Source organism: Notolabrus celidotus, chromosome 6 (genome assembly GCF_009762535.1).
Source record: "Notolabrus celidotus isolate fNotCel1 chromosome 6, fNotCel1.pri, whole genome shotgun sequence".
NCBI lineage: Eukaryota > Metazoa > Chordata > Actinopteri > Labriformes > Labridae > Notolabrus > Notolabrus celidotus.
Genome location: NC_048277.1, coordinates 7,557,323 through 7,581,100, shown reverse-complemented (window position 1 = coordinate 7,581,100; position 23,778 = coordinate 7,557,323). Strand labels below are relative to the sequence as shown.

At 42.0% G+C, this 23,778-nt stretch overlaps 1 protein-coding gene across 1 annotated transcript in view; it reads left to right on the top strand.

Moving 5' to 3' along the window:
- tmtc2b (transmembrane O-mannosyltransferase targeting cadherins 2b) overlaps nucleotides 1–23,778 on the top strand; it is a 128,879-nt gene that overhangs the window by 66,834 nt on the left and 38,267 nt on the right. The window contains exons 3-7 of the mRNA XM_034685028.1: nucleotides 14,218–15,064; nucleotides 16,718–16,832; nucleotides 17,320–17,405; nucleotides 21,988–22,172; nucleotides 23,601–23,679. Of these exons, the coding sequence (XP_034540919.1) occupies nucleotides 14,218–15,064; nucleotides 16,718–16,832; nucleotides 17,320–17,405; nucleotides 21,988–22,172; nucleotides 23,601–23,679 (1,312 nt within the window). The remainder of the gene's footprint in view (nucleotides 1–14,217; nucleotides 15,065–16,717; nucleotides 16,833–17,319; nucleotides 17,406–21,987; nucleotides 22,173–23,600; nucleotides 23,680–23,778) is intronic.

Sequence of the window (23,778 nt, the reverse complement as noted above, 5' to 3'; positions counted from 1 at the left end):
CACAGTGTATTATGATAAGGTAAACATACAGTGTGGACCGTGGGTTTTGTCATTATGCGATTAAAAAAACTAACAGTGAGAGCTAAACATTTTCTCTGAAGACTCACTTCCATTCAGCTTTTCTGGTTTTCTGATGTAACTTCTAGAAATTGAAGAAAGTGGGTAAAAACAGCACCGTTCACTGAGACAGGGACTCTGGATGGTGAGTGATGCAGACTGCAGCCTTATGTGAGCTGCTGGTATCAGAATCATTCATTGTTTGGTTTGGTTGTCATTTTGTCTCTTTTGGAGCCCCCAGACCTAACAGCTGATCAAGAATATGTCAATGTCATGTCCGAGGATTGTGCAAAACTGAATTGGCTTTCTGAGGACGAAGTATAACTTTGAAAAGTTTCTAAATATAGTGTATCTTTTGATTAGTTAAAGTACATATGAGGTAGAGTTGACTCTGCCTGCAGCAGTTCGAAGCCGAGTTTCCATTTCAGTTCTTCAGCCAGTTTCTCAACAAAGAGGCCGAGCTGACTGGGAACCCATGTGGCTTTTACGCTTACTATTGAGAAGTACCTCATACATCCACACTTCAAAAAATCTGAACTGTCCGTTTATATTTGGTAGCTCAGTAGGGCTAAAAGAGAGTTGCAGATTTGTCACTAGGAGCAAGACTTCAAATTGTTTCAAATCAACGTTTAGTATTTCCTAAAGTATAAACATGAGGTATAAAAGCTGAAGTACTGATGTCTTGTGACTCTCTTCAACAAAGTCTCCTGCACACACTCTGTGATCAGATTACTTAATCATTCATCTGTGGGAAAACATTAAAGATTCCATTGTTAAAAAATGGGAGTAATCATTGTTTTATGGGTAATTCAGTTTTCTGCCGTTCGTCATCATCCCACACCACACTTCATCTTTTTTACGCACGCTGAGCTGCTCTTGTGCTTGTTACTGGGCAGTATAAACAGAAACAAATGGCATGCTGTCACTGAGATGTGGTCGATGGTAACATGACACACCAGAGAGCTATTTTCAAAATGCGGTTCAGAGAAAAAAATGCAATCGGAGCAATTTTCACATCCAGCTCCTGACATCCCTCTGACAGTTTATCTGCTTAACTTGGACCCGAGCTCCGGCTGTGTTTGTCTCATTCATACAGGAGCTTACCGCATCTCTAAACCCCGCAATACAATGACTCTGATCTCCCAAATGCAAAGTAATGACTGGAAATCCATGCATGGGTAGGACTAATCTGGTTTGGGTTCCACTGGAAACAAGCCTCAGAAACTGCATTTTGATGTCTTTTTTGATATATATTTTTTCCATTTATCACTAAAGTCCTCGAGAATCCTCGAGCGGCACCAGAGCACTCATCTCAAACCCACACATCTCTCTCTGTAGAGCTTGAATCAGCATCTTGTCAGAGCAAATTTGCAGTAGTGGTCACATAGTCTAGTTGGCCTGTGCAACAAAAATAAATACGGGAAACTAAAGAGCAGAAATCAGGAACACTCAGTTTATTTTTCAAACCATTTCTGTGGTTTCACTCAATAAATATCTTGCATGAAATGTTAAGGAGTCGGCTCGGTTTTCCATTATTATTATGTCCTTATTGTTCAGTCGGCCTGATGCTTTTGCTTCTTCAGACTGTAAGCTCAGTTTTGATTGAGTAATGAAGCTTGTTCTTTTATTTTCTGTACTCTTTGATTAACTGTAATGACTTCCAGTGAATGGACTCCATGTGGCTGTATGACCCAAGTAAAGACATTTTAACAAATAACAGAAAACAAAATCGAGTGAGACTTTTTTAACAACTTGAGTCAAAAAGTCAAGATGGTGTTGAGCCAAGGGTTTGATCAGATAAAGAGTTTGATCAGGATAAAAATGAGCCGTAACTGGAAATCACTGTCCTGGTTTGTCAAGGAAAAACTGGACTGAGTGAACCTGATCCAGATACAGACTTCAGTCAGACAACTCACGTTTACTTAATAAGTTTATTGCAGCATACAGTATTGTGTTTAGCGTGTGGGCTCCGAATTTCATTACTCCTCGTAGATTATTTAAATGCAGACATTAGGAGCAATGAGAGAGGACTAACCCCCCTGGAGCCCGCAGGTGGAAGCCGGGGAGGAGGTGGGGACAAACTTCACACGCACTGAGCAGAACAGCAGGAGCACTGCAAGCAGAGGCAGAGACAGGAGGCTTGCCGTTTAAATAGACCGCCAAATGAGGATGTTGAGATCAGCTGATGGAGAGGTGGTGACGTGTCAGTATGATGAGCGCGGCTCGAGTTGTCTGCCTGAACTAGCTTGCAGGCAGCGCTCCATTAGTGATGTGGATTATCAGAGCTCTAAAGAGGACTTCATTTTTTCACCGAAGAGGTCGCCAAAATCTGCAAACAACAAAAGATCCTGACAGAAATGTTGTGTTTGATATTAACAGTGAATTATGTTAGTGAAATATTGGACACAAACAAAATCCTTGTTGTTTTATTTTTACAAAGTCTACCTTCTCTACTGACAGACAGAATTTGTCCTCAGGTCTGGATTTTCAGCTTGGGAAGTGGTCTGGTTTCTGTTTGTAGTGTGTTTCTTGTCCAAGCAGTGTTGATCAATCTTGTACAGTATTTGCAGGGATTAGTGTATGGAGGTAGAACACTCCTTTTGGTGCAAAAGCAGGTGGAACACACACCACTGTAATGACATCCCTACCAAGGGTGGAGCCAAGGTTGGCCTTGGCCATGTGGAGATGGGAAAGGTTGTGTTTGTGCGCACAGACTTCAAGCCACCCCCTCTTGAGTGTGTGTGCTCAGTTTTATTCAACCATATCACCTCACCTCGATATGAAGGTGTGGTAGCTAGCTAGTAAAAGACTGTTGTAATAAACATACTGTTTGTCAAAACATTTGCCATCCAGTGTCTTTGTTTACTTGCTTGTTTAGCAATTGTCTTTTTTCAAAAGATTTTCAGATTTTTTACCCTATCTGTTTTCAGATCTAAGATGGGTTGAAGTAAAAACACATACCTGCCATAATATAGAATACATTTCCTGGGGGGAATGGCTCTACTAAATTTGGGTAAAGCCCCTAATGTTGACCACACCTGGCCACCTCCACAAACGTCAGTGCCCCAGTTCGCACCTCATTAAAAAAATTCTGGTTTCACCCGTGATCCCAAATCCCATCTGTGATGATCTGGTGACGATGATCTGGCATGCAAGTGCAGCCAACAATCTCTGCAATTTCCTGACCTCCTGAGATCCATCAGAAATGACCAATCCAACCTCCATTCATCAAACAAACATTTTAATAGTTGTTTTCTTCTCTTCTTGAGGACAGACCTTTCAAAGCTTGACTGTTTTATTTTTACAAATCTGCATCATCATGTTGTTATTTCAGCAAACTTAAGCCTTTAGGGTGTCATAGCTGGGGTGAACCCTCTTCCGTCTACTGTTAAACCGAGGTCTACTTGAGATCTACTACATGAAAAACAAGCGCCACTGTGGCAGATGTAATGGACCAAGAAATTACGCAGCTTATGTTGTAGATGACGCATGGAAGGGAAGTTCTGGCTGAAAGTCAATTATGGAAACCAGCGGCTACACTGGAGATACTGAAAAGTTGGCATCTATTCTCAGAGGCATACCTTGCAGAGCGTTGACAGACAATGATAGATGATGAGTGCCGATGGGTTCCAGATCACTGTCTTGGTAGTGATTGTATTCAAAGGCAACAAAGTTCAAAGAATCAGCACTACTGTGAAATGTTGTTTGTCGTTGCTGTGTAAGAGTACATTTAGTAATCCAGCCTGAGTCCAGCCCTCTGCAGAGTAATCCAGATACCTTGGATCACAGTTATCCAATCCTACTCAAAATGTTTGAACAACACTAGCCAGAGTTTTTATGTGGATACAAACTAATATCAGATTACTTAATCTGATCTGATTTTGTAATCTTTCTGTCTTTTGAACGGCCCATTTTCAAGATTTGATCCAACCTGATAGATTTAATCAACTGAGCCCTGGCTCCTGGAAAATATTTTAAAAACTTTGTTGCTTCAGTTGCTCTTTATCGACTCGAGTTTCAGCAACCACTGTGAGTTGGCACACTGGAGGATTTTCCATCGATTAGCTGTTTATGGATCTCTGCCTCAGGCCCTAATTTATCTTACCCCTGCCTGCCTATAGCACACTTCTCTATTAAAACTCAGGCAGAAGTTCAGATTATTGCATCCCCTCCTGAAACTCCCCCCAGCTGTCAGGAGGATGCTGTTATAAATCTGAAGATGTTTGATTGCCATGGATGACAAAATAACTGCACCCTGATTACAGCAGTAGGAAAGACAGAACCCTGCCTGACCCTTACACAGGGATCACCTGGCTTGAGCATGCGGTGAAGACATTCTGTGGCATGATTGGAACATTTAAAGTAAGTGTGTTTAATGGGAGAAGAGCGGGAATGTTGAGTGAAGGTTTCAAGAGAAATGGATCCTGTGTTGGTTCAATGATTATGGTTAATAAAAGCCAACCAAGAGAGCATGAGCTGGCGTGTTTTTTACAAGGTCATGGTTGGAAATTTTCTTGCTCAGATTTATTTGCTTTCGCCAAGAACTCCAGCTTCTGTTTTTTTCACATTGAGTCTTTGGAGAGGCAGTAATAAAGAGAGAGTGTTTTAGTTCAGAATTTAACCTTCCAATCAGTGCTGTTCCCTTCAATTGGCACACTATAAAGTTACACACACAGTTTCAATCCATCTCAATAGAAACTGCATGTTTCTAGATCCATTATCTTTTATGTTTCACATCCATCCAGCTCATTCCTGCTCATCTCTGGTCTTCTTCCAGGCTTTGCTGTAACAGACTCTCTCCCTCTTCCATCTTTGAGCCGTCCATCCGCCCACCACTTCACTGACTCTGTGGGTTTTCTGATCGGTTCTCAGGGTTAAAAGCTTTAATCAGGAGCAGGTCTGCTGCAGGGTTTGACTCTGTGACCTTTGGCACCATGTGGTCCTCCATCCAGCAGTCGTCCACCTGACTTAAAGACAACTTTGCTCTGCAGCTTCACAACCCTGTTTATGGAGGGTTATCTATCCTGAAGTGATGACAGGGCTGATAGAGATTATATGAGCAGCGTGACGAGCAGAGGAATGTGGATTTAAGGCAGGTGCCTTCAGATGATTTATTGTCTGATTTATTGGAACCTCTGTATGTACAGTGGTCGAAAAATGTGTACAGACACTTCCTACCCCTTGGCTCAGTGTCTCTCTGAGACAAGTTCAGACGCAGTGCTGCACACTTCAACAATTACACTTTTTTAAAAACACATATTTACAATCTGTCCACTGCACTACCTGGGAATCTTACTTAATAATGTGCATGATGAATGTGAATGTAACTCATTGGCATGGCTTTGCACTGTAAGTGAAAGCAGGAAGAAAAGCTAACCTGGAATAGTTTCAACACTGTGAAGTTGATAACTAACACCAGCGAGTAGTGGTGCAACGGATCATTGTTGATCCGTGATCCGTGATTCGTACGGATGCCTCTCCACGGTTCGGCTTGGACGTGGTCTGTGGATTGGTTGATGAAAAAAAAAGTTGCGCGTGTTCACGTGACGACCGCATGTTCAATCCACACTCACTACGCAGACAGGCTGTTACTGGGTCACTTAGAGTCCACTGCTGCGAGTGCAATTTTTAACTTTCACTTTCGTTTATGGAGCAGTTCGCATATTGGCACTTTGCCAGCTGTAGGACCCTAGAATGCACGAAAACGGTGTGTTCCAAGTTTGCTGCTCAAAGAAAAGTGGACGGTGAAAATCAGCGATTGATAGAAGAATGGAGAGAAACTTTTGAAGTTCCTCAGCTCCTTCACTTGCCATGCCATGAAATGCAGTGAATGAGGCAGGACTGGGCCCACAGATAGGGTGCTTTGCACATGCAGTAAATTTACTGTTGAATGTTGTTTTTATTTAATGGGCAAAAGTTTACAAGTGTTTTACAAAATAAATGGAGGACAAAGTTATATTTGTCTTGTCTTCTTCTTTTTTTCTTTTTTTTTTTTGCTGATCCGAAAAATGATCCGATCCGTGACACAAAACCGTGATCTGATCCGAACCGTGAGTTTTTTGATCCGTTGCACCCCTACCAGCGAGTAATACCTTCCGTGAATTTTTTTTTCATAGCCTCTCTGGTGACATATATTGACTTGAATATACAGTTTGCTTTCTTCTAAGTACATCTAAAAAAGTGGGGTTGGCTGATATTCTGGGTTTGATGAATGAAACATGATGAATAAAGTTGCACAAAAGTAGGAAAAGTAAACCACAACCTGAAGCAGAGTTATGATGCAGGGTTTAAGGTAATGGTTGTGAATGCTCAAGAGACATTAGATGACTGTCAAACAGCTGAAACAGACGCTGTCACTGAGTGTTTGTGTGATAATGGCGAACCTGAAACGATTACCTGGTAATGCATGTGTGAGTACGTCTCTGAAAATAAATTGAAGGTATGCCCATTAACAGACCCATCATCCATCAATAGACTGTATTTTTATTCCATTTAAAGTTCAAGGTTTCATTTTAAAAGATATGCAGTGTTTGTGTCATTAATATTGCCAGTTAAAATTATATTCTGAATAAAAACAAGATGTGGTCGTCTCAATGAGTCTGTTGATAAGCACGACCGCTGGATAATTTAGTCACTGCCATGAGATGATTATTGTTCGTCATCCATGCAGAGATTGTTTATTAGCTGCTTACAGACACAGAAAGGGACAAGTTTAAAGTAATTTAATTGTATTTTAGATAAAAAAATACAACATGTTCCAGTCACTGGCCCTCCAGCATGGACAACATAGTCTCATGTGTTGGCATGGTGTATTTCTTTGTATGAGTTCCACCGCCAAGATTAATCTGACCTCTCGTGGAAGTCACTGATTTCATCATTCACATTGGTCATATATCTCATATTCAGTTTTATTATCTCATCGCCACAATTTCATTATCTCACCACCACAAGGTAATTATCCGCTGGCCATGCTTTGCTATTTTTTATCTTATGACCACATATTTTTTTTAATGAAATGTCACTAAAGGGGCTCCGTGCAGATTAAACACAAAAAGAAGCAGAATGAGGTGTTTGTTAATGATGTCTATTTCTCCTTTTTTTTTAGATCTTTTTGCCTCACTGAGCTGCAAAAATACAAGTGGAAACAAAATCTGCACGACTACCTCTTCAGTGCAAGACTGGTGCTTCCTCACCCAAATAAACATGCTTATTTTAGATTTCATTTCATATTTTAACACAGTTTTTATTCATATTCTACAAAAAAAAGACAAAAAATGTAAAGTATTTTGCTCAAGAGGTAGGAGTTAGTGTTTGGTTTCACTTTCAGGCTGACCTGGTCCAGCTCATTTATCCTACAGTGGAGGTGACTGGCTGCTTCTCAGGACTCTCAGTGAACGAAAATTGATGAATAAAATAATCAAGTTTGTAAAGTGTTCTAAAATCTACAGCCTGAACAATGTTTTAATTCCTTAATGCAGCACAAATGGCCATTGAATTGGCCAAAAGAAACTACAACAGCTTTCTCATGTCACATTGAGCAGATCAGGCATCAGCTTAATCACATTTTGGAAACATGAGCCAGCTGTTGGTAATACATAACACGCTGTTAGGATGTGTAATAGTCCAGCGCTTATCTTGTTTTGCCGGCTCACGATCAGGTTTTTACACCCAAAGAGTCTTTAGTGTCTCAGGGGAGAGGCTCACAACAGCTGCAGCCGATAAGGAGGAGGAAGATAAGTGGAGAGTTTGTGGTTCATCAACCACGAGCCTGATTAGCCGATCCAGCAGCCGGGGAACAGAGACAGGAGCCGAGCGTACACCCATCCATCAGATCTCAGGAAAGAAAATACACAGCTTTCAAACAAACCAGTGTTCTTACCAAAACTTAGGTTGCTATTTCAACAGAGTGTGTGTAAGTGTGTGTGAGTGAGTGTAAAGGCTTTGACGGTGGTTATACCCTCTGATTGGCACCCTGAGCTCATTTTCACTTCCATTACAAGTCTATCAATGTGAAGCAGGAGCTTGATGAAAGGCTCTCTGCAGACAATTGATCTCAGTAATGATGAAGAGGAGGGGGTCGGAGAGACACGCCACTCCTTCTTACACAGGGTTTTCTCCGAGGTGTCTGCTGGAGTGTGAGTCAGTCACACGGCTGCAGTTTGATGAGCTGGTTAGATGTGTCGCGTGATGGATTGTTCTTAAAACGCCCCTGAAAAATGGTGAGGGGTGCAGCAGCCAATTATGCAGACAGGCTGCGGATAGAGTTCTTTCTCCAGACTAATTAATTAAATTTCTCTCTGAGCTCTTTCCACTTTATTTTCCTGCACCGACTCATTCCCGGCACCCCAGTGGATGCAGAAAGAAAACACTTTACATTTTCTCTTCAGTCAAACCGAGGCAGGCTCAGGCATTAATAAGGATCCCGTAATTGGTCTGTTTTGCATTTTATCTCCAAGGATATCGCACACACACGCCTGTCTTGTAGAGACTAAATTGTTTCAATTCTGAAGCGACTGCGCCTCAAACGCAAGAACAGAAAAAACGCCTGCCCTCACGCCTCCTCCAGGGTTTTGCTAAACCACTTATTTCAAACTAAACTGGATTACAGTCCAAAGAGAGAGAAGCTGGAATACCACGCTTTCCCTGCATAATAGAGCTGAAGCACCCAGGGAGTGGTTTTCCAGCTGGTAATTTAACTTACAATTTTGAATGGTGGACGTATGAACCGCAAACAAATTAGGGAAATACGTGTTTGTTTATTCAAGAGGTTATAGACGAGGGAATCGTGTTTTTCCCTTGGTCACGTGTGCTTCAGAACATCTCTGGAGCTCTTCCTGTTTAGCTGAAGTCGATACACTTCTCCTCTCTCACGTTATTTTCTTAGAAAGTCAGAGCAGTTGTCAAAGTAGGCCAAGAGGAGCAGCAGCAGGGTTACAAATGTGCAAAGTTCTGTCAAAAGATTGTTTCATGTCACCAATTCTGCCCCTAAGACTTTATTCTTTACAGGAGGAGGTGCAAGTGCAGCTCAGAGAATGCAAATGAAACACTGCCTCGATGTGGTTAAGGTGGTGTCGTCTGAGTGTGTCTGAGAAGAGCCAGGATGACATATCTGTTTGTCACACAGCCAGGTATGAGGATAAATGGGAGCAGTGCCAGGTTGTTGTTTGCATCAGGACTTTCTGCTCTTCAGAGATTTATACACAAAATTGTGCAACATGCAGAGTTGTTGCTCTGCTGACATTTGCCACATCACAGCTGGAAGAAAGTTACTTCACAGAACCAAAGCTGCAAAATCTGCCAGAAGGAAAAAGCTTGAGGGTGAAATGTAGAGGTGAGGTCTAGTAGGGAACCTGGCTAAGCTCTCCAGCGGTACAACACCTAACTTTGTCTGACCCATTCCCTCCAAAATTAGAGGAAGCTTTTCTTCAAGTCTTCCCTTCACAAGCTTCTCGGAGTGAACTTTGAGGTGCCGTCTCGTAAGCCGATGCCTGGACCAGAGAGGCAACTTGAGAGCCAGTTGAAGAGCCTCATAAATCCAGCCTGGATCTCCCTGAAGCAGTGATTGAGATGTATTAGCAGTGCTCAGCAAGCCTCTGTGGCAAAGTCTGCACAAAGTACAGCCCCAGGGCCCCCCTGACCACTTCAGTCCTCTTCAGCTCTTTGTAGAGTTTCTGCTCACCTGCTTTGATTAAAAAGTAGCCACAGGATCTCTCTCTCTGCGCTCCAGTGGGTTCAGGGATGGAAAGTGCATGTTGAAACCCTGTGTGTGAGATTTGAAGAGGATGATAACCATCCATCCATCCATCCATCCCAAGAGTTCACGTGAAGTTCAGATGAAAGAGTTTTACTTTGAGCTATGTGGAGAATCTTTTTAGAGGGCTGGTGGTTTAAACAGCGCTCATATTCCTGTGAAGTAAAGCTCATTGCACACTTCTGATGTTCTGTATAGTCAATTTTTTCATGTTGAATTATGTGTAATGGATATATACGTATATATCTTTTTTTATGCATCAATGCTCAACTTGCTGCAGTTTGTTGAAACTTTGTACAGGAGGCTTTGTCAGACTTGGTTTTGTCACATTAAGTTCAGTCGGTCATCAAATGTTGGACGAAACTTAACTGCAGCAGAACATTGTGATGAGCATCGACGCCCTGAACGTTGTTACTCCTCCAAGTTCATTTTACGTGCAGTGATGACATCATATCTTAAACCTCCTATACTCAGAGCCTACAGGTGAATGCTGGGGAGGTGATGGGGCTTAGGATTTGAGCACAGCACTAGTGCAGGGTAGTAGTGGCATTGGCAGAGCAAAGCTAGAGACCGTTCATCTTGCAGCTCAAACAGAGTGGCCTAATTTGGGGGGTCGTATGTCAGAAGTCAGGTAGTTCTGAGAACAATGCAAAAATGAATTTAGTTGCCTTCCTGAGCTTGCAGGTGTCTCACCCATAGACTGTATAAATAATGGACGTAGTATCCGTGACGTCATCCATCTGTTCCTGAGCGCTGTTTTGAAGCCGATCATCGGCGGGAGTCATATTGGAAATGCTGAACTCATCCAAAAGAGTGTGAGGTAAAGAGGCGGGGTTTGAGCCTCCTCGCCAACAGCTACAGTGTTCCTGCCTGTCAATCAAGTCAGCTGTGCCTCTCATTGGAAGACTCGTAATCTTAATATCTTCAAAATTGCAGCGTTATTAAAAATTTCACCCCCGTACTGTGTGTGCTGATCGAGAAATGAGCTATCCAGACTACACTTGGTCTTTTTACCAGGCTGTAAACATGTTTATTTCTGCTGTAAAGATTGTCTTTTTTGAATTGGTCTGTATGTGGTTGCTGGTGTTTCTGCAACCCACCTCAAACGGACACTCAAAAAACTGCAGTTTTTAAACACTTTCGCATTGGCTTCAATTCTCGCGACCGGAGGTTACCGCTTGGTCTTACCATTTCATTCATTGTTTCAGACTTCATATCATGTGAATGGTTACTCTAATAGGAGAGAGAGCACAAGTCAATATCAGTGCCTCTTTTAAAGAAGTGAAGTTTAGGCATTCTTAGAGAAGCGTCGTCTGCAGTCGTTTTTCTAGTTGTTTTCTTGTCGTTTGCGACACATTATTTAAATGACGAGTATAATCACTGATGCTTAACTACCTGATCTGAGCTGGACACATCCTAACGTGTCGTCTTCATTCTCTTGAGGTAAATTCCAGCTCCTCTCCCCCAGATTTAGTTTACCAAACAAAAAAACGAGTATGCGGAAAGTCACAGTGTGGACCGTGACAGTCTTGCCTGAGGCTCCGTGCTCAGTTTGGATAAGCGGCTGCAGGCTGACAGTAACGTGTAAATAGTATCTTTATACTCTTCTCCCTATCATTAAGGATGAAAAAAATGGCGTGTACTTTTGTCTGGTATCTGTCCCGTCTTCTCCTCGTGATGTTTGTCTGTTTAAAGCCAGCTTCAGTGGTGAATCCCACACACGCTGCGTTCCTGAGTGTCACTGAGGACTAATTAAAGTGAAACATCGACGTGGTGTTAACCTTTGTTAGACAGGAATTGGAGAGTATTTACTTCTTTTGTTTACAAGAAGACTGGAGGTTGTTTTTTTTCCTGTACGCCCTGCATGCTTTCTGCTCAAGTCTTTCTCTTGTGCAGACGTAATTCACTCTATGAATTATTACAGCAAAATTAAGCTGTTTTGGTCTTAAGTTTGAAACCTCACATCATGAAACACAGTTGTATCTTGATATTCAGACGTTTTTCCATTTTTCCATTGTTTTCTAAAATCATGCATGAAATGTTAAATATTTCATATATACTTTAATATTTTGAAGTCAGATGTTTGCCTGTGTGCTCAGATTTTTCTTCTGAAATCACTCACTTTTATTATTTTAATGATTATGATCTGACATCATCTGGTGATACATCCTTCTAAATATATCCTGTATCATATTTTTTACCTTCATTTGAGATGCACTGTCTCCTATATGTGCCTGGACTTCCCACAGAGCTCTCTGTAACTCTTTGGCGGCTCTTTAAATTAATGAGAGATGCTGATGTGGATTGAAGCGATGACCTTTCGGTACCACAGACCTGAATAAGTTCTTCAGCGGTAGAACATCCCTGTAGAGAACCTAGGCTCTGCGGCTGCTGTCAGGTCTCCCCTGAAGCTCATGACTGGGCTGACCTTAAACAGGTTTTTTTTTTTATGTTTGTGATATTTCAACTGCTATCAATGTTTTCTACACTGTACAGCTCCACAGTGCCGTCCCTCAGACACTGACATACACTTCAGAGTGTTTAAAGACTGACTGGATTTAAAACAGGGCTAGATAAACCCTCTCAAAGAGCAGCTCTTCTGACTGTTTTTAGTAAACACACTGAAGATGTTTACTCTGAGTTGTTCCTGTGATGCACCTCCTTTGTTTTGTGACTGTCTGCTACTATATAAACTTTTTTTCCTGGTTATTTGGGGGACCATGCAGCTCCTATCATTGGTACCGTATGTCGTCCATCTTTTTCAATCAATCTTTATAGCGCCAAATCACAAGAAATGTTATCTGCAGGCTCTTTAGAAACAGAACAGGTCTAGACCGTACTCTATGATATATTATTGACGAAGACCTAACACCAAGACAGGATAAGATCCAGTCCCATCTTGCAGACCGGACTCAGTCTGATCTCATCTTAATCCACCATGAGCAGAGCACTTTGCAGCATTTAGCAAGTTACAGTGGCAAGGACAAACTTCCTTTAACAGGCAGAAACCTCCAGCAGAACCAGACTCATGTTAGACACACATCTGCCTTTTTATACCGTCTATGTTCACAACAGCATAACCTCCAGACTTGTTTGCAAATGTTTCAATTGTGTTGTCTTTTGCCTTGTTTCAACGTGTGGCTGCAGCTTTTTGCATTAGCAATGATCATGAGGAGACAACAAAGCTTCACCCTGCAGTTATACGTCCCCAGAGTTTATGAAACGCTCTCTTCACACATGTAATCTGTAAATGACATTGGACAAGCGAGGAAATCAATAGTACATCCCTGAAGCAGTTGTGATTGAAGTCTGTGATCATGAATGTTCTTGACTCTTGGCATTTATGGATAAAGAATGATCGCTACAACTGAAATATAAGTAATGAGAGGTCAGACTGGGTTGCCTTGGGTTAAAGTTTGAATAATAAAAAAGAGAGCATTTGGAAATATGATGCCCTGGAGATGAAGCTGTAGACTAATGGAACAAAGCATTGGAGCAAACAGCAGGTCATGTATTGATAATCTATATTACTTTGCATTCTGAGATCCTGAATTATTTGATGTATTTCTGAGGCTCAGTATGGCTTGATGTTGCAGGATACTCAGGCTGCTATTTCAGGGTAAAACATGTTTTTAAGAGTTTCCACCATGAGCATGCTAAAACAGGTCAGCTGGTCCTTAAATGGAACATGTCTGGTTGGAAATATGTCCAGTCATTTTTCAATACTGCCAACAAAGTTTGAAACAACCAAACACACTATAAATATTTCAGAAGTGGTTCCACACAGTGTTTGGGAAAGAGAGGTTTGTATTGTTTGTGTTTAGAAGTGTCTGTGGAGGCCATGGAGGGAAAACTGTACATGAAGTGAAAACACTAATGGAGGGACACCATCGTTTTTGAACAATCAGTGACTCAGTGCTAATGTTTTGGCTTCAGTGTGCCGACTTTTTCCGGTGGGTTGGCTGAAAGAGTGCTTTAAAGAGTCACTAAGAGAAAAAAAAAACATGACGCTGCACCGATTTGTTCGTCCTTCATGGGTTTCCAGAATGATCCAAAACACACATTTTTGATGAAACACATATCAAAGCTTCTCTACACTCTCAAAAGTGTGTAAATTGTCCTTGGACACTCATTTAGTTCCAGATGGCATCGCAGGGCTGTACTCTCCAGGCTTTTCTATTCATAAGAGTTTAAGTGATGTGAGATGAAGGCTGACTTTGATCAATGTCCAACCCATGGCCTTGGGCAGAAGAAATGTGAAGATCCAAGACTCATAAATATTACAGCTTCCCAGAAAGCTATATTTGTCCTGACGCTCTCATATGTGCAGTACGTTTTCTAACATTGGTTCTTTCTTTAGACTAATTTGAGGGATTAATCTGTGCTTCTGTGCCTCATTTGTCTTCCAGAGAAAGAACATCCACCTGCTGCTGAATGTGTTTCTGCTGGCAGCCTGGGGAGTCGTCCTGTTGGCGGGACGTTTCTACTGGATGGGAAACAAACCACCAAACTTCTCCAACTCTGACAACCCAGCGGCTGACTCACCCTCGCTCCTTACCAGGATGCTTACCTTCTTCTACCTACCTGCTGTCAACTTCTGGCTTCTCCTGTGCCCCGATACGCTCAGCTTTGATTGGTCGATGGACGCCCTCCCTTTGATCAGGAGCCTTGCTGATTGGAGGAACTTACACACAGCTGCCTTCTACCTTGCGTTGTTCTTGTTGGCGTGGTTCAGTCTCGGGACACATCACGCAGCTAAAGGCAAGGACACCAATGGCAAAGCGCATCATTACACCAACGGCAAGAACGGGAACAGTAACGGACACAGCTACCAGTACAACAATCATGAACATTTGAACAACTCCCACACAGACACTCATAATCACAGTGCTCAAAACGGTACCAAAAAGCACTACGAGAGCAGGACTCCTCTGCCCACCACAGAAAATGTTGTGGTGTTCTCTCTGGGTCTGCTGGCCATCCCTTTCCTCCCCGCCACTAACGTGTTTTTCTACGTGGGCTTTGTGATAGCAGAGAGAGTACTGTACATCCCCAGCATGGGTTTTTGCTTGCTGGTGGCCGTGGGGATCCGGTCTCTGTACATCCGTCTGAGACGCAGGTCCTCCAGGACAGTGCTGGTCTACTGCAGCGCTGTCCTGGTGCTTCTCTTTGGGGTCAAAACTGTCTTGAGGAACCGCGACTGGCAGAATGAGGAGATGCTCTACAAGTCAGGGATCTATGTCAATCCTGCTAAAGGTATGGCCTTACTCTGACTCATGCATGCATCAAGTCATCTTTCACACACATGTAGCTACTCCAGCACATGCAGATTTCATCCTGGTGTGTTTTTACGACACAGAACCTCTCTCTGACATCATGTTTGATTATTTGAGTAATGAGTGAGCTTTTCGATTGATAGTTTGCGCTGTCAGTTGACTGTCGCCCTGAATAATTAATTGTAAAGCTGCTTCAAAAGTCGTCTCTTCATCACCCGCCTCCCCGTAGAATATTCAAGTTTTCGAAAACTGAATTTGATCCCCAGAGGCAAAATAAGTCTGGTGTGACTGGAATGACTCATGGCCAAATGTGTCTTTGATTTAACTTTGGGTTTGGGGAACACGACAAAGTTTTACCTCTGTCTCACATCTTCTCCTTCCCGGCATGCAATCTGTTTACTGACACCAGATGCCCTGTCTCGTCACGCGCTTCGGATTGGCACCTTTAACAACAGATAAATATTCAGCAGCTTTTAAGTCCAAGGTCATCAGAAACAGATTCCCGTCCACGGTAAAGTTGTCAGGGCTGCTGAGGAGAGCAGCCGGGCAGGGAACACTCAAGGCAAGACAGAGACATGTTGTGTTAGCTAATTTCCCTTTCAGATTCTGCAGCAGGGCTGAGGCATGACAGCTGTTTGTTTTGGCAGGCCGTCAGCCCCATAGAGCAGCGGTAATGTCCCCCACTCACATTCAATATCACTAATATGAAATCTGAACAGAGCCCAGTCTGAAACACAGACACAACAGGAAGTTTCAGGATGTATAAAGAAACTCTTCACTCTTTAAAAGCTTCTCATTGAGAGGGAAATCGAAATAAAAGAAAACATTTTGTCTTTTTTTATATTGACTGTGGACCAGGTTTTTTCAAAGGTGTAAATTTAAACAGCTAAATACTTTAAATGCATCGCTCAAAGGCTCACTGCATATTTCAACACATCTCAAAAAAAGCAGCACAAGCCAAGCTTTAATATTCCAGTTTGAAGCCACTGGTGGAGATGAAGAACAAACAATATCTTTGCACAGACCAGTGTTCACTCCTGCAATAATGTGGAGCACATTCAGCTCTCCGTTTGTCCACATGCATGAACTGAATCAACGTTCAACAACCTTAAAGATAGATCAGTTAAGATATTACGTCGCAACGCAATTTGTACTAAGCTTTTTTAAATCCAATTATTTCCCCTCCGTCCTCTGACCCCCTCAACATTTATCTTCACACTCCACCGCCTCATTATGTATAAAGCTTTTAGCAAACCTGTTACACCTGTCAGTCACTGCCTTTCAACAGTAATGCTATTAGCTGTGCTTTAGCTCTGTGGTGGTCCCCTTTTCATGCAGCCTGTCATAATGGCTGGTGGTTTTGGCACAAACCTCCCCTGGTGTGTCATCTCTCTTTACCCATAATGCCTGGGTGCACCAGGTGCAGCAGAACAACTCTCCTCTCAGAGGTTAAAAGCACTGAGCATGTGTCAGTAAGCAGCTCTGAATAACAAAAGGAAATAATTACTCTCTGCAGTAATGCCCCTCCTGCTGTTTTAATTGTAAGGATTTTTTCTGTCTTTGAAAAAGTTGTTTTTTAAAAAGGTTGAGTGACATTTTCTTTTTATTAACCTTTTCTTTTGTGTCCTGTCAGCATGGGGCAACCTTGGAAATGTCTTGAAGAGCCAAGGGAAGATGGAGGAGGCTGAGCAGGCGTACAGAAATGCCCTCTATTACCGCAGCAACATGGCTGACATGCTGTACAACCTGTGAGTCTCCATTTTATCATATTCTTTTAAATATTTCTGCTGATGTCAAAGTGTGCCTGTCAGGCTTTAAAGTGATATTCTTGATTTTCTCTAAGTGTGTCTCCACTCAAAGCCGTCTCAATGACGCGAGCGTGTGCGCTCAAATGAACGGGTTCTCCTTTTACATGTGTGTCCATTGATCAGAGACGCTCTCTCAGAGGAAGTGCCGCCGTCTTGTCTTGTATTCTCCAGAGTGCTGTCTGTCTGACAGGGTTATTAATGATGCTGTTTTAGCCTGAGGGGGGAAACACAAAGCATCCACAGCCAACACTCACTGTGAGCTCAGATGTCTGTGGTTTGCTCAGATCTAAATCTCCCCCCTCGGTTTTTATCAGCTGCATGTGTTCTCGTCTGATCCTTACAGCAGCTTTTTAACTTTAAGCATCTCCTCTTTTGAATTTCTTAAACTCTAAACTGCCTCCACCCTCTGTCCCTTTGTCTCTTCCAGCGGTTTGCTGCTACAAGAGAGCAACAAGTTCTCAGAAGCTCTCCACTATTATAAGCTGGCCATTGGGAGTCGGCCAACTCTGGCTTGTAAGTACAGCTCTTCTTTTTTATTGACAATCTGCAGCTCTTGTGGTTGTGGCTGTGAGGTGTCCAGGCAACAGTGAACACAGGCTGTGGTTATGTGCAGAGAGAGGGGAAGGTGGAAGAGGGCATCGGGTTTACGACTGAATTTAACATTCGACACAGCAGACTGGATTTAAAAACCAAATCATGTCAACCAAATAACTGCATGATGTCACTTATTATGAAAACTGCACGACTCTCACATTTATTTGACCTCTCCTCTAGAAGTACTTCTCTCACTCAGAGTGTCTGATCTATGGGTCTGCATGAAAGGAGAGAGTTATGCAATCCCATTGAATGAAATTCAGAAGTGTGATAATATAGCAGGTATTTCGAAGAGCTTTAATTCAGTTTGTATGTCTATCTGCCTTTCTCCATATTTTACACTTAACTTGTGTTTGCAACATGTCCCTCCTGAATTCAAATAAAATCCAAAAGTCAAAGTTCTGAGTTTGCGCCAATTAATCTGAGGGCTGCCTCAGGACCCATTGGCAATCGTTGTCTATCATCGTCTGAAATGCCTCTGGGAACAGATGCCAACTTGTAATTCTAGTGTAGCCAGCGTTAGCATTTAACGACTTCAGGCCAAGCGTTTACTTCTACCACATAAACACTTTTGTTTCTTGCATTTCATCATCCTGGTCAGTCATATGTTACTAGTGTGGCTCAGTTTAGCAGTGGTCAGGCTTACTTCAGCGAAAGGAAACCAAAGGACTGATTTCATTGTGATGACTTGAAATTATCCAGGTTTAAGTTAGCTGAAGTGACAACAAGTAAAAAAGTCAAGCTTTGTTGGGTCTGCACTCAAGAAGAAAACAACTTTTGAAAGGTTTGTCTGGTGAGTGAAGGTCAGACCGATCATTCCTGATGCATTCAATGAAGTCGTGAAATCTATAAACTGATTGGCTTGTGTGACACAGCATCAGCCTGTTGAATCACTCAAGTTTCAATTTGGACCTGCACACTGATATCTGAGATGTCATCATGGCGGTGTGCTTTGCGCCTGCTTTTGCTCTCCATACAGTTGTCTTTTTATTGCATAAACTAGAGAATGTTGATACATGATTGGTTATTACTATTCAGACTACAAGAAGAAACCAGAACACTTCCCATGCTGAAAACCTACAGCCTCGTGTATAGATTAATTTGTATAATTTGTATGTAGAATCTGTAAATAGAGATAAATCTGTGTCTGAGCTTCATCTGCATTAAAATAGTGTGAAAGCATGACAATTTTAGACCTCCATCCAACAAATGTGATGTATTAAAGCTAAATGAGAAAGAATTGCTTCTTAACAAAGAATATTTTTTCTTATTATTTCGATAGCTTCATATTTCTGTCATGTGTTTACAAAGAAAGCTCCAGTTGCAGTCTAAGGATAAAATTATGATTCATTGCACCGCCCCTGCAAACTTCTCCTTTGTATGCATTTTACCACAACTTTACTTCTCCTCCTGAAATATTCCACACAGTGTCACCTCCAGCGGTCTCACTTCCTGATTGGTGCAAATTGCTCCCAATCTTACCTGATCATGCACTACATTAGCTCCCCGTTGTTCACGGCATCAGTCAGTGACAGACAAACATAGAATTCCTAAACGTCTCTTCCTCTCATCCCTGGATTAATTATAGACCTAATCAAGATCCCAGTACGACAGGAAGATTTCCATTCAGTGTGCAATTATTCAATCCTGCACAGCTGATAACGAGGTTAATTAATTACCTGCAGCAGCAGACATGTTGGAGGCAGAATGAGAAGGTGACAGATGAAGCATTTTTCAAGGTTACACCATTACTCACTGCCTAATTGGGAGCGAGTTGAGGCAAACTGTAGAGATTCTACTTTTCATTTAATATGCGGGCTGCTCCTCCGTCGCGATAAAGTGCGATTGATTTCTTTCACATTTCTCGTTTAAGGAAAATCAGTTAAGAAGGCTGATGAAATTGGAAAACTTTCTTTTGTCTGTTTGGAGATGTTCTTATCTTTCCCTCTTTATGTGCAGATCTATGCAGTGGGAAAAAGTCAGGACTTTAACCATTAAATGCAACAGCACACAGGACGGATAAGACTGTGAGGTGTGAGGATGTGGAGTAAAATAATGTGAGCTTTTAAGATAATCCACACAGAGAAAGAAGATAACTTTTTATTTGATTCCAGCTCAACATCCTATAGAACGCCTTCCAGATTGAGCTTCTGCTTCATGTTAATTTATTCCAGCAGTCAGGCGGGATAGAGATTTATTTAGATAGGCAGGTCTACAGAGACTTATTACTCTCCAGCTCCATATTGATCATTTGATTTTGTCTTAGAAAGCTTAAGGAAAGTTAAACCATGATGAAAAATGAAACTCAGGGTCATTATAAAGTTCAAACCTAGAGTGCAGAGAGAAAATTATCAACACTGGTTTACTGTTTCATTATGATAGCATCGATCTCTGTGGTGAAATGTAAAACATTCGACTGTTCAGCTAAATAGCTGCCTCTGATGGTTCTTCTCTTTACGGAGCGCTCAATGAATCAAAGCAGCAGCATGAATCTGCAGAGAGAGCTAATCCCTCCTCAGTAAACACTTGACTGAACATCAGACCTCAGTTAAACCAACAAAACAGAAAATCAGATCACATATGGAGGAGGTCGGGAGAGAGATGGTGCAGCAGGCGTTGTTTGTGTGAATTTTTCAGCTACCGTATGTCAAGAGGAATAAAACTGGCCCTGCACCAGATGACATTTCAAGGGATTTTGGCCATTTGGTGTAAGATGATTGTGAAAATAAATCTGAACTGTTTTACAGTGGTTTGATTTTCTTATCCTTGCATCACAGTATAATCAAACATATATTATCACGGGAGTTTAGTCTTATTGTATGCTAATGGTGTTGTTCAGATGTGACCGTTGACAACAGCAAGATGTGCTCTGACTTGCACCAGAACAGAAGCTGCAAATGAGCAAATCAAATATATCAAACATGACTGAGAGAGAAAGAAAGTGCAGTTGTCTTGTAGACTGCTGTAGGAAAGGAGAGAAACTGGATGCCTCTGTGCCATCTTGAATGGTGTTATGAATCAAGTGGTAGTCTTGTGGTTAGTGGTCCAGTCTTTGAAGAATCTTTAGTCTGTGATTAAAAACGTTGTGTCTTGCTGACACATTGTCTTCAGATGTGAGTATCAGATGCAACTTTTACTGATAGAGAAGCTTCATGAGTTAGCATGTTATTAAGCAGAGGTGATAATCTGACAGGATAGCTGTGACCCAGAGGTAGAGTTTGTCTCTCTTGGATTGGCGGTTTGATCCCAGCTCCTGCAGTCTCCATGCCAAAATATCCTCGGGTGAGATACTGAGCCCAAAATTGCCCCCCATAGCACAGCCAGCAGCGTGTGAATGTGTGTGAATGAGATAAGTAAGTACTGATGGGTGTTGTGTGCTGCATCCTCTGACATCAGTGTGTGAATGTATGTCAGTGTACGAATGTGACAGGCAGTGTGAAAGCGCTCTGATTGGTCCTCCTAAGACCAGAAAATCACAACATCAGTTCAGTCCATAACACAGTCTGTTTGTAGCTGGCTGATGTCATTCAAAAAACGAACACAGATCAACCTGGATGATGCAAACTGGATTTGAAGAGATATATTCTTGTTATTGATTTGTTTTGTTTTTGAAGTGTGGTAGTATGAGGTACTTGTCAACAGTGAGTGAAGCACCCACAGGATCCAGGTTAGCTGTTTGTTGAGAAACCAGGCAAGAACCTTGAACCAATTTTAGATTTTAGAAAATGTTCAGTGCTTGATTTTACCCTCAGAGAGCTCATTTGTTTTTCCACTATTGGTGCATTCATGTTCCTCTGCCTGCAGCTCATTGATCAGCTGATCAACTAGCTGGCCAGCACTCCCTGTGGCTGATTACTCACTATTAACAAGAATCTCATACAACCTCACTTTGAAGAAAAAACAACTCTACCTTTAAATGTGGGATGCAGTTTTAAACTGGTTAGTCAAAGTACCTTAGATTCACCTAGATGATGCAAACTGAGATTAAAGGAATAGTTTGGGTCACTCAAAAAAGAAAGAGAGTTACTGTGTGTTGAGGGAAGTAATGTGGTGAACTCCAGGTAGAAGCCAGGTGCTCTTGAAGAATGACGCTAAAAACTTGTTGAAGTTAGTTTGGGGTTTTAAACGTGAGGTGTAGAGTTTTAAATTCATTTTCCAATTTTTTTATTTTGATACTGATGCATTTTTCTGAGCTGCAAATACAAACCAAACCATCAGCTGGAAGATGAAAGTTTCTGTAAAGTCATTTTTTATGCCTGTCATGGTAACTGGGTCAGATCCTTCTGTTTACATTTTCTCCTGCAAAGTTTTACAGTTAGTAGTATGATAGCATTTTAAGAGGCAGTGTATTATTTTTCGTTAGAAAATACTCTCGCATGAATAAGACTAGATCAGCAGAGATCTAGAAGATGTGCTTTGTTAACATGAGTGTCCAAAATCAACACAAAATCAAAGATCTCCCTGAACTCATATTCATCTCTGTGTGTCCTTCCTCTCACAGCGGCCTACTTGAACACAGGCATCATCCTGATGAACCAGGGTCGCCACGATGAAGCTAAGCGCACCTTCCTGACCTGTGCTGATATCCCAGATGAGAACCTGAAGGACCCCCACGCCCACAAGAGCTCCGTCACTAGCTGCCTGTACAACCTGGGCAAGCTGCTGCACGAGCAGGGACACCAGGAGGTAACTGAAGGACAAATACACTCCACATTTTACTTCCTACATTGAGATACATATGTGATTAAATACAGTAATGTGTTGTGGATACTACATAGCTAAAGTTGAATTCACATTACTTAACGCAAATAGGAACTGCTTGTGGGACAGGTATTGGAAAAACAAAGGGCTTTGTAGCATCAAATCATCATGTCTCTATTTTCACTAATAATGCTGATCAATGTGAATACATGACGTTTTATCCCAGAAGTTTTCCAAAACTAACACCAAAGAATGCACCACATAAAGATAACTTTCTCTAACAGACTTTTAAAATATACTTTTAAAACCGTGTGATGTCATGGCCGTGTTGTTTTTCTTGGCTGCGTTTTATTCTGAGGTCTTTCTGATAATGTGCCACTCACATTTCATCATAAAGGAAAACAAGGATTTCGAAACACTTGTCAACATTTCATCATTCTGTAACCACCTTTAAGTTTGACCTTAAAAATACACAGAGGAGAAAAAGTCAATATTATTCTCAGTTTTTGGTTACAGGTTGCCTCTGGGCTGCTCTGTTGAATTACTTGATATTGTACAGATTGTACAAAAGTGGCCCCTGAGAGTATTTTCTGGTAATTGTGTATCATAAAATATGTCTGCAAACACATTTTGTCCTTCAAACACCCACACCGTTAAACATGCAATTTCAGGGAGTGCTCCTGAACATAAAGTACGTGCTGGAAAATGTAAAAACACGTTGAACTGAGATAAAAATGCGGCCAGTTCCCTGAAGAGCCTTCAGGCGACGCTGAGAAAATGATGCTTTTATATGGACGTGTTCCAAAAGTGCCGGTGTCATAGGGGACATGGTGTTTGTGCAGATTATCCTCAGGCTGTTCTGAACACATTCACTCTCTTTCAGGCCCCTAAAGACCTCCAGTCCTGGCTAAACTAACTGATTTTCCATCGCTGTGTATTCAAACTGAGCACGAGCACTGATGCTTCTGAGTCAATCAGGACTGAAGCAGAGCTGCTGCAGATTCAACGCAGGCTTTTATAAATAGTTGGCGTGCTGCAGAAGGAGAACAGTCCCACTTCCTCTAACCTCTAACCACAACATTTACTTCAGGAATCAAGTAGTTCCAGCTCATTCTGCAGTTTAAACTCTGAGGTGAATCATTGGACCCACACTCCTTTACCCCAGAATCAATATGTGACACCACTCTAGTCGTCCTAACAGCCGTGACACAGAGGATAGACCCTTTAGACACGACTCTGTACCAACCAGCCTCCCAGCGACCCCCATTTCCACGCTGTGCATTCACAGAGTCGGGGCCCCCGGCTGCAGGGGAGGAATGAGCAGTTAGTGCAGTGCCAGTTTCTCTGGCGGGGTCTCTACGCTCACTAACGCAAACATCCCCCACCTTCTCTTTTTGTTTGTCTCATTCACAGGAGGCCCTCACAGTGTTTAAAGAAGCAATACAGAAAATGCCAAGACAGTTTGCACCACAGAGCCTCTACAACATGATGGGTAAGAGCTGCTTTTGTTTCTACAGAACAATCTATGCTGCTGTTAAGACCAGCAAAACTAACAGAGGCTGGATTTGAGGTTAAGGGTTATTTCTGGAGC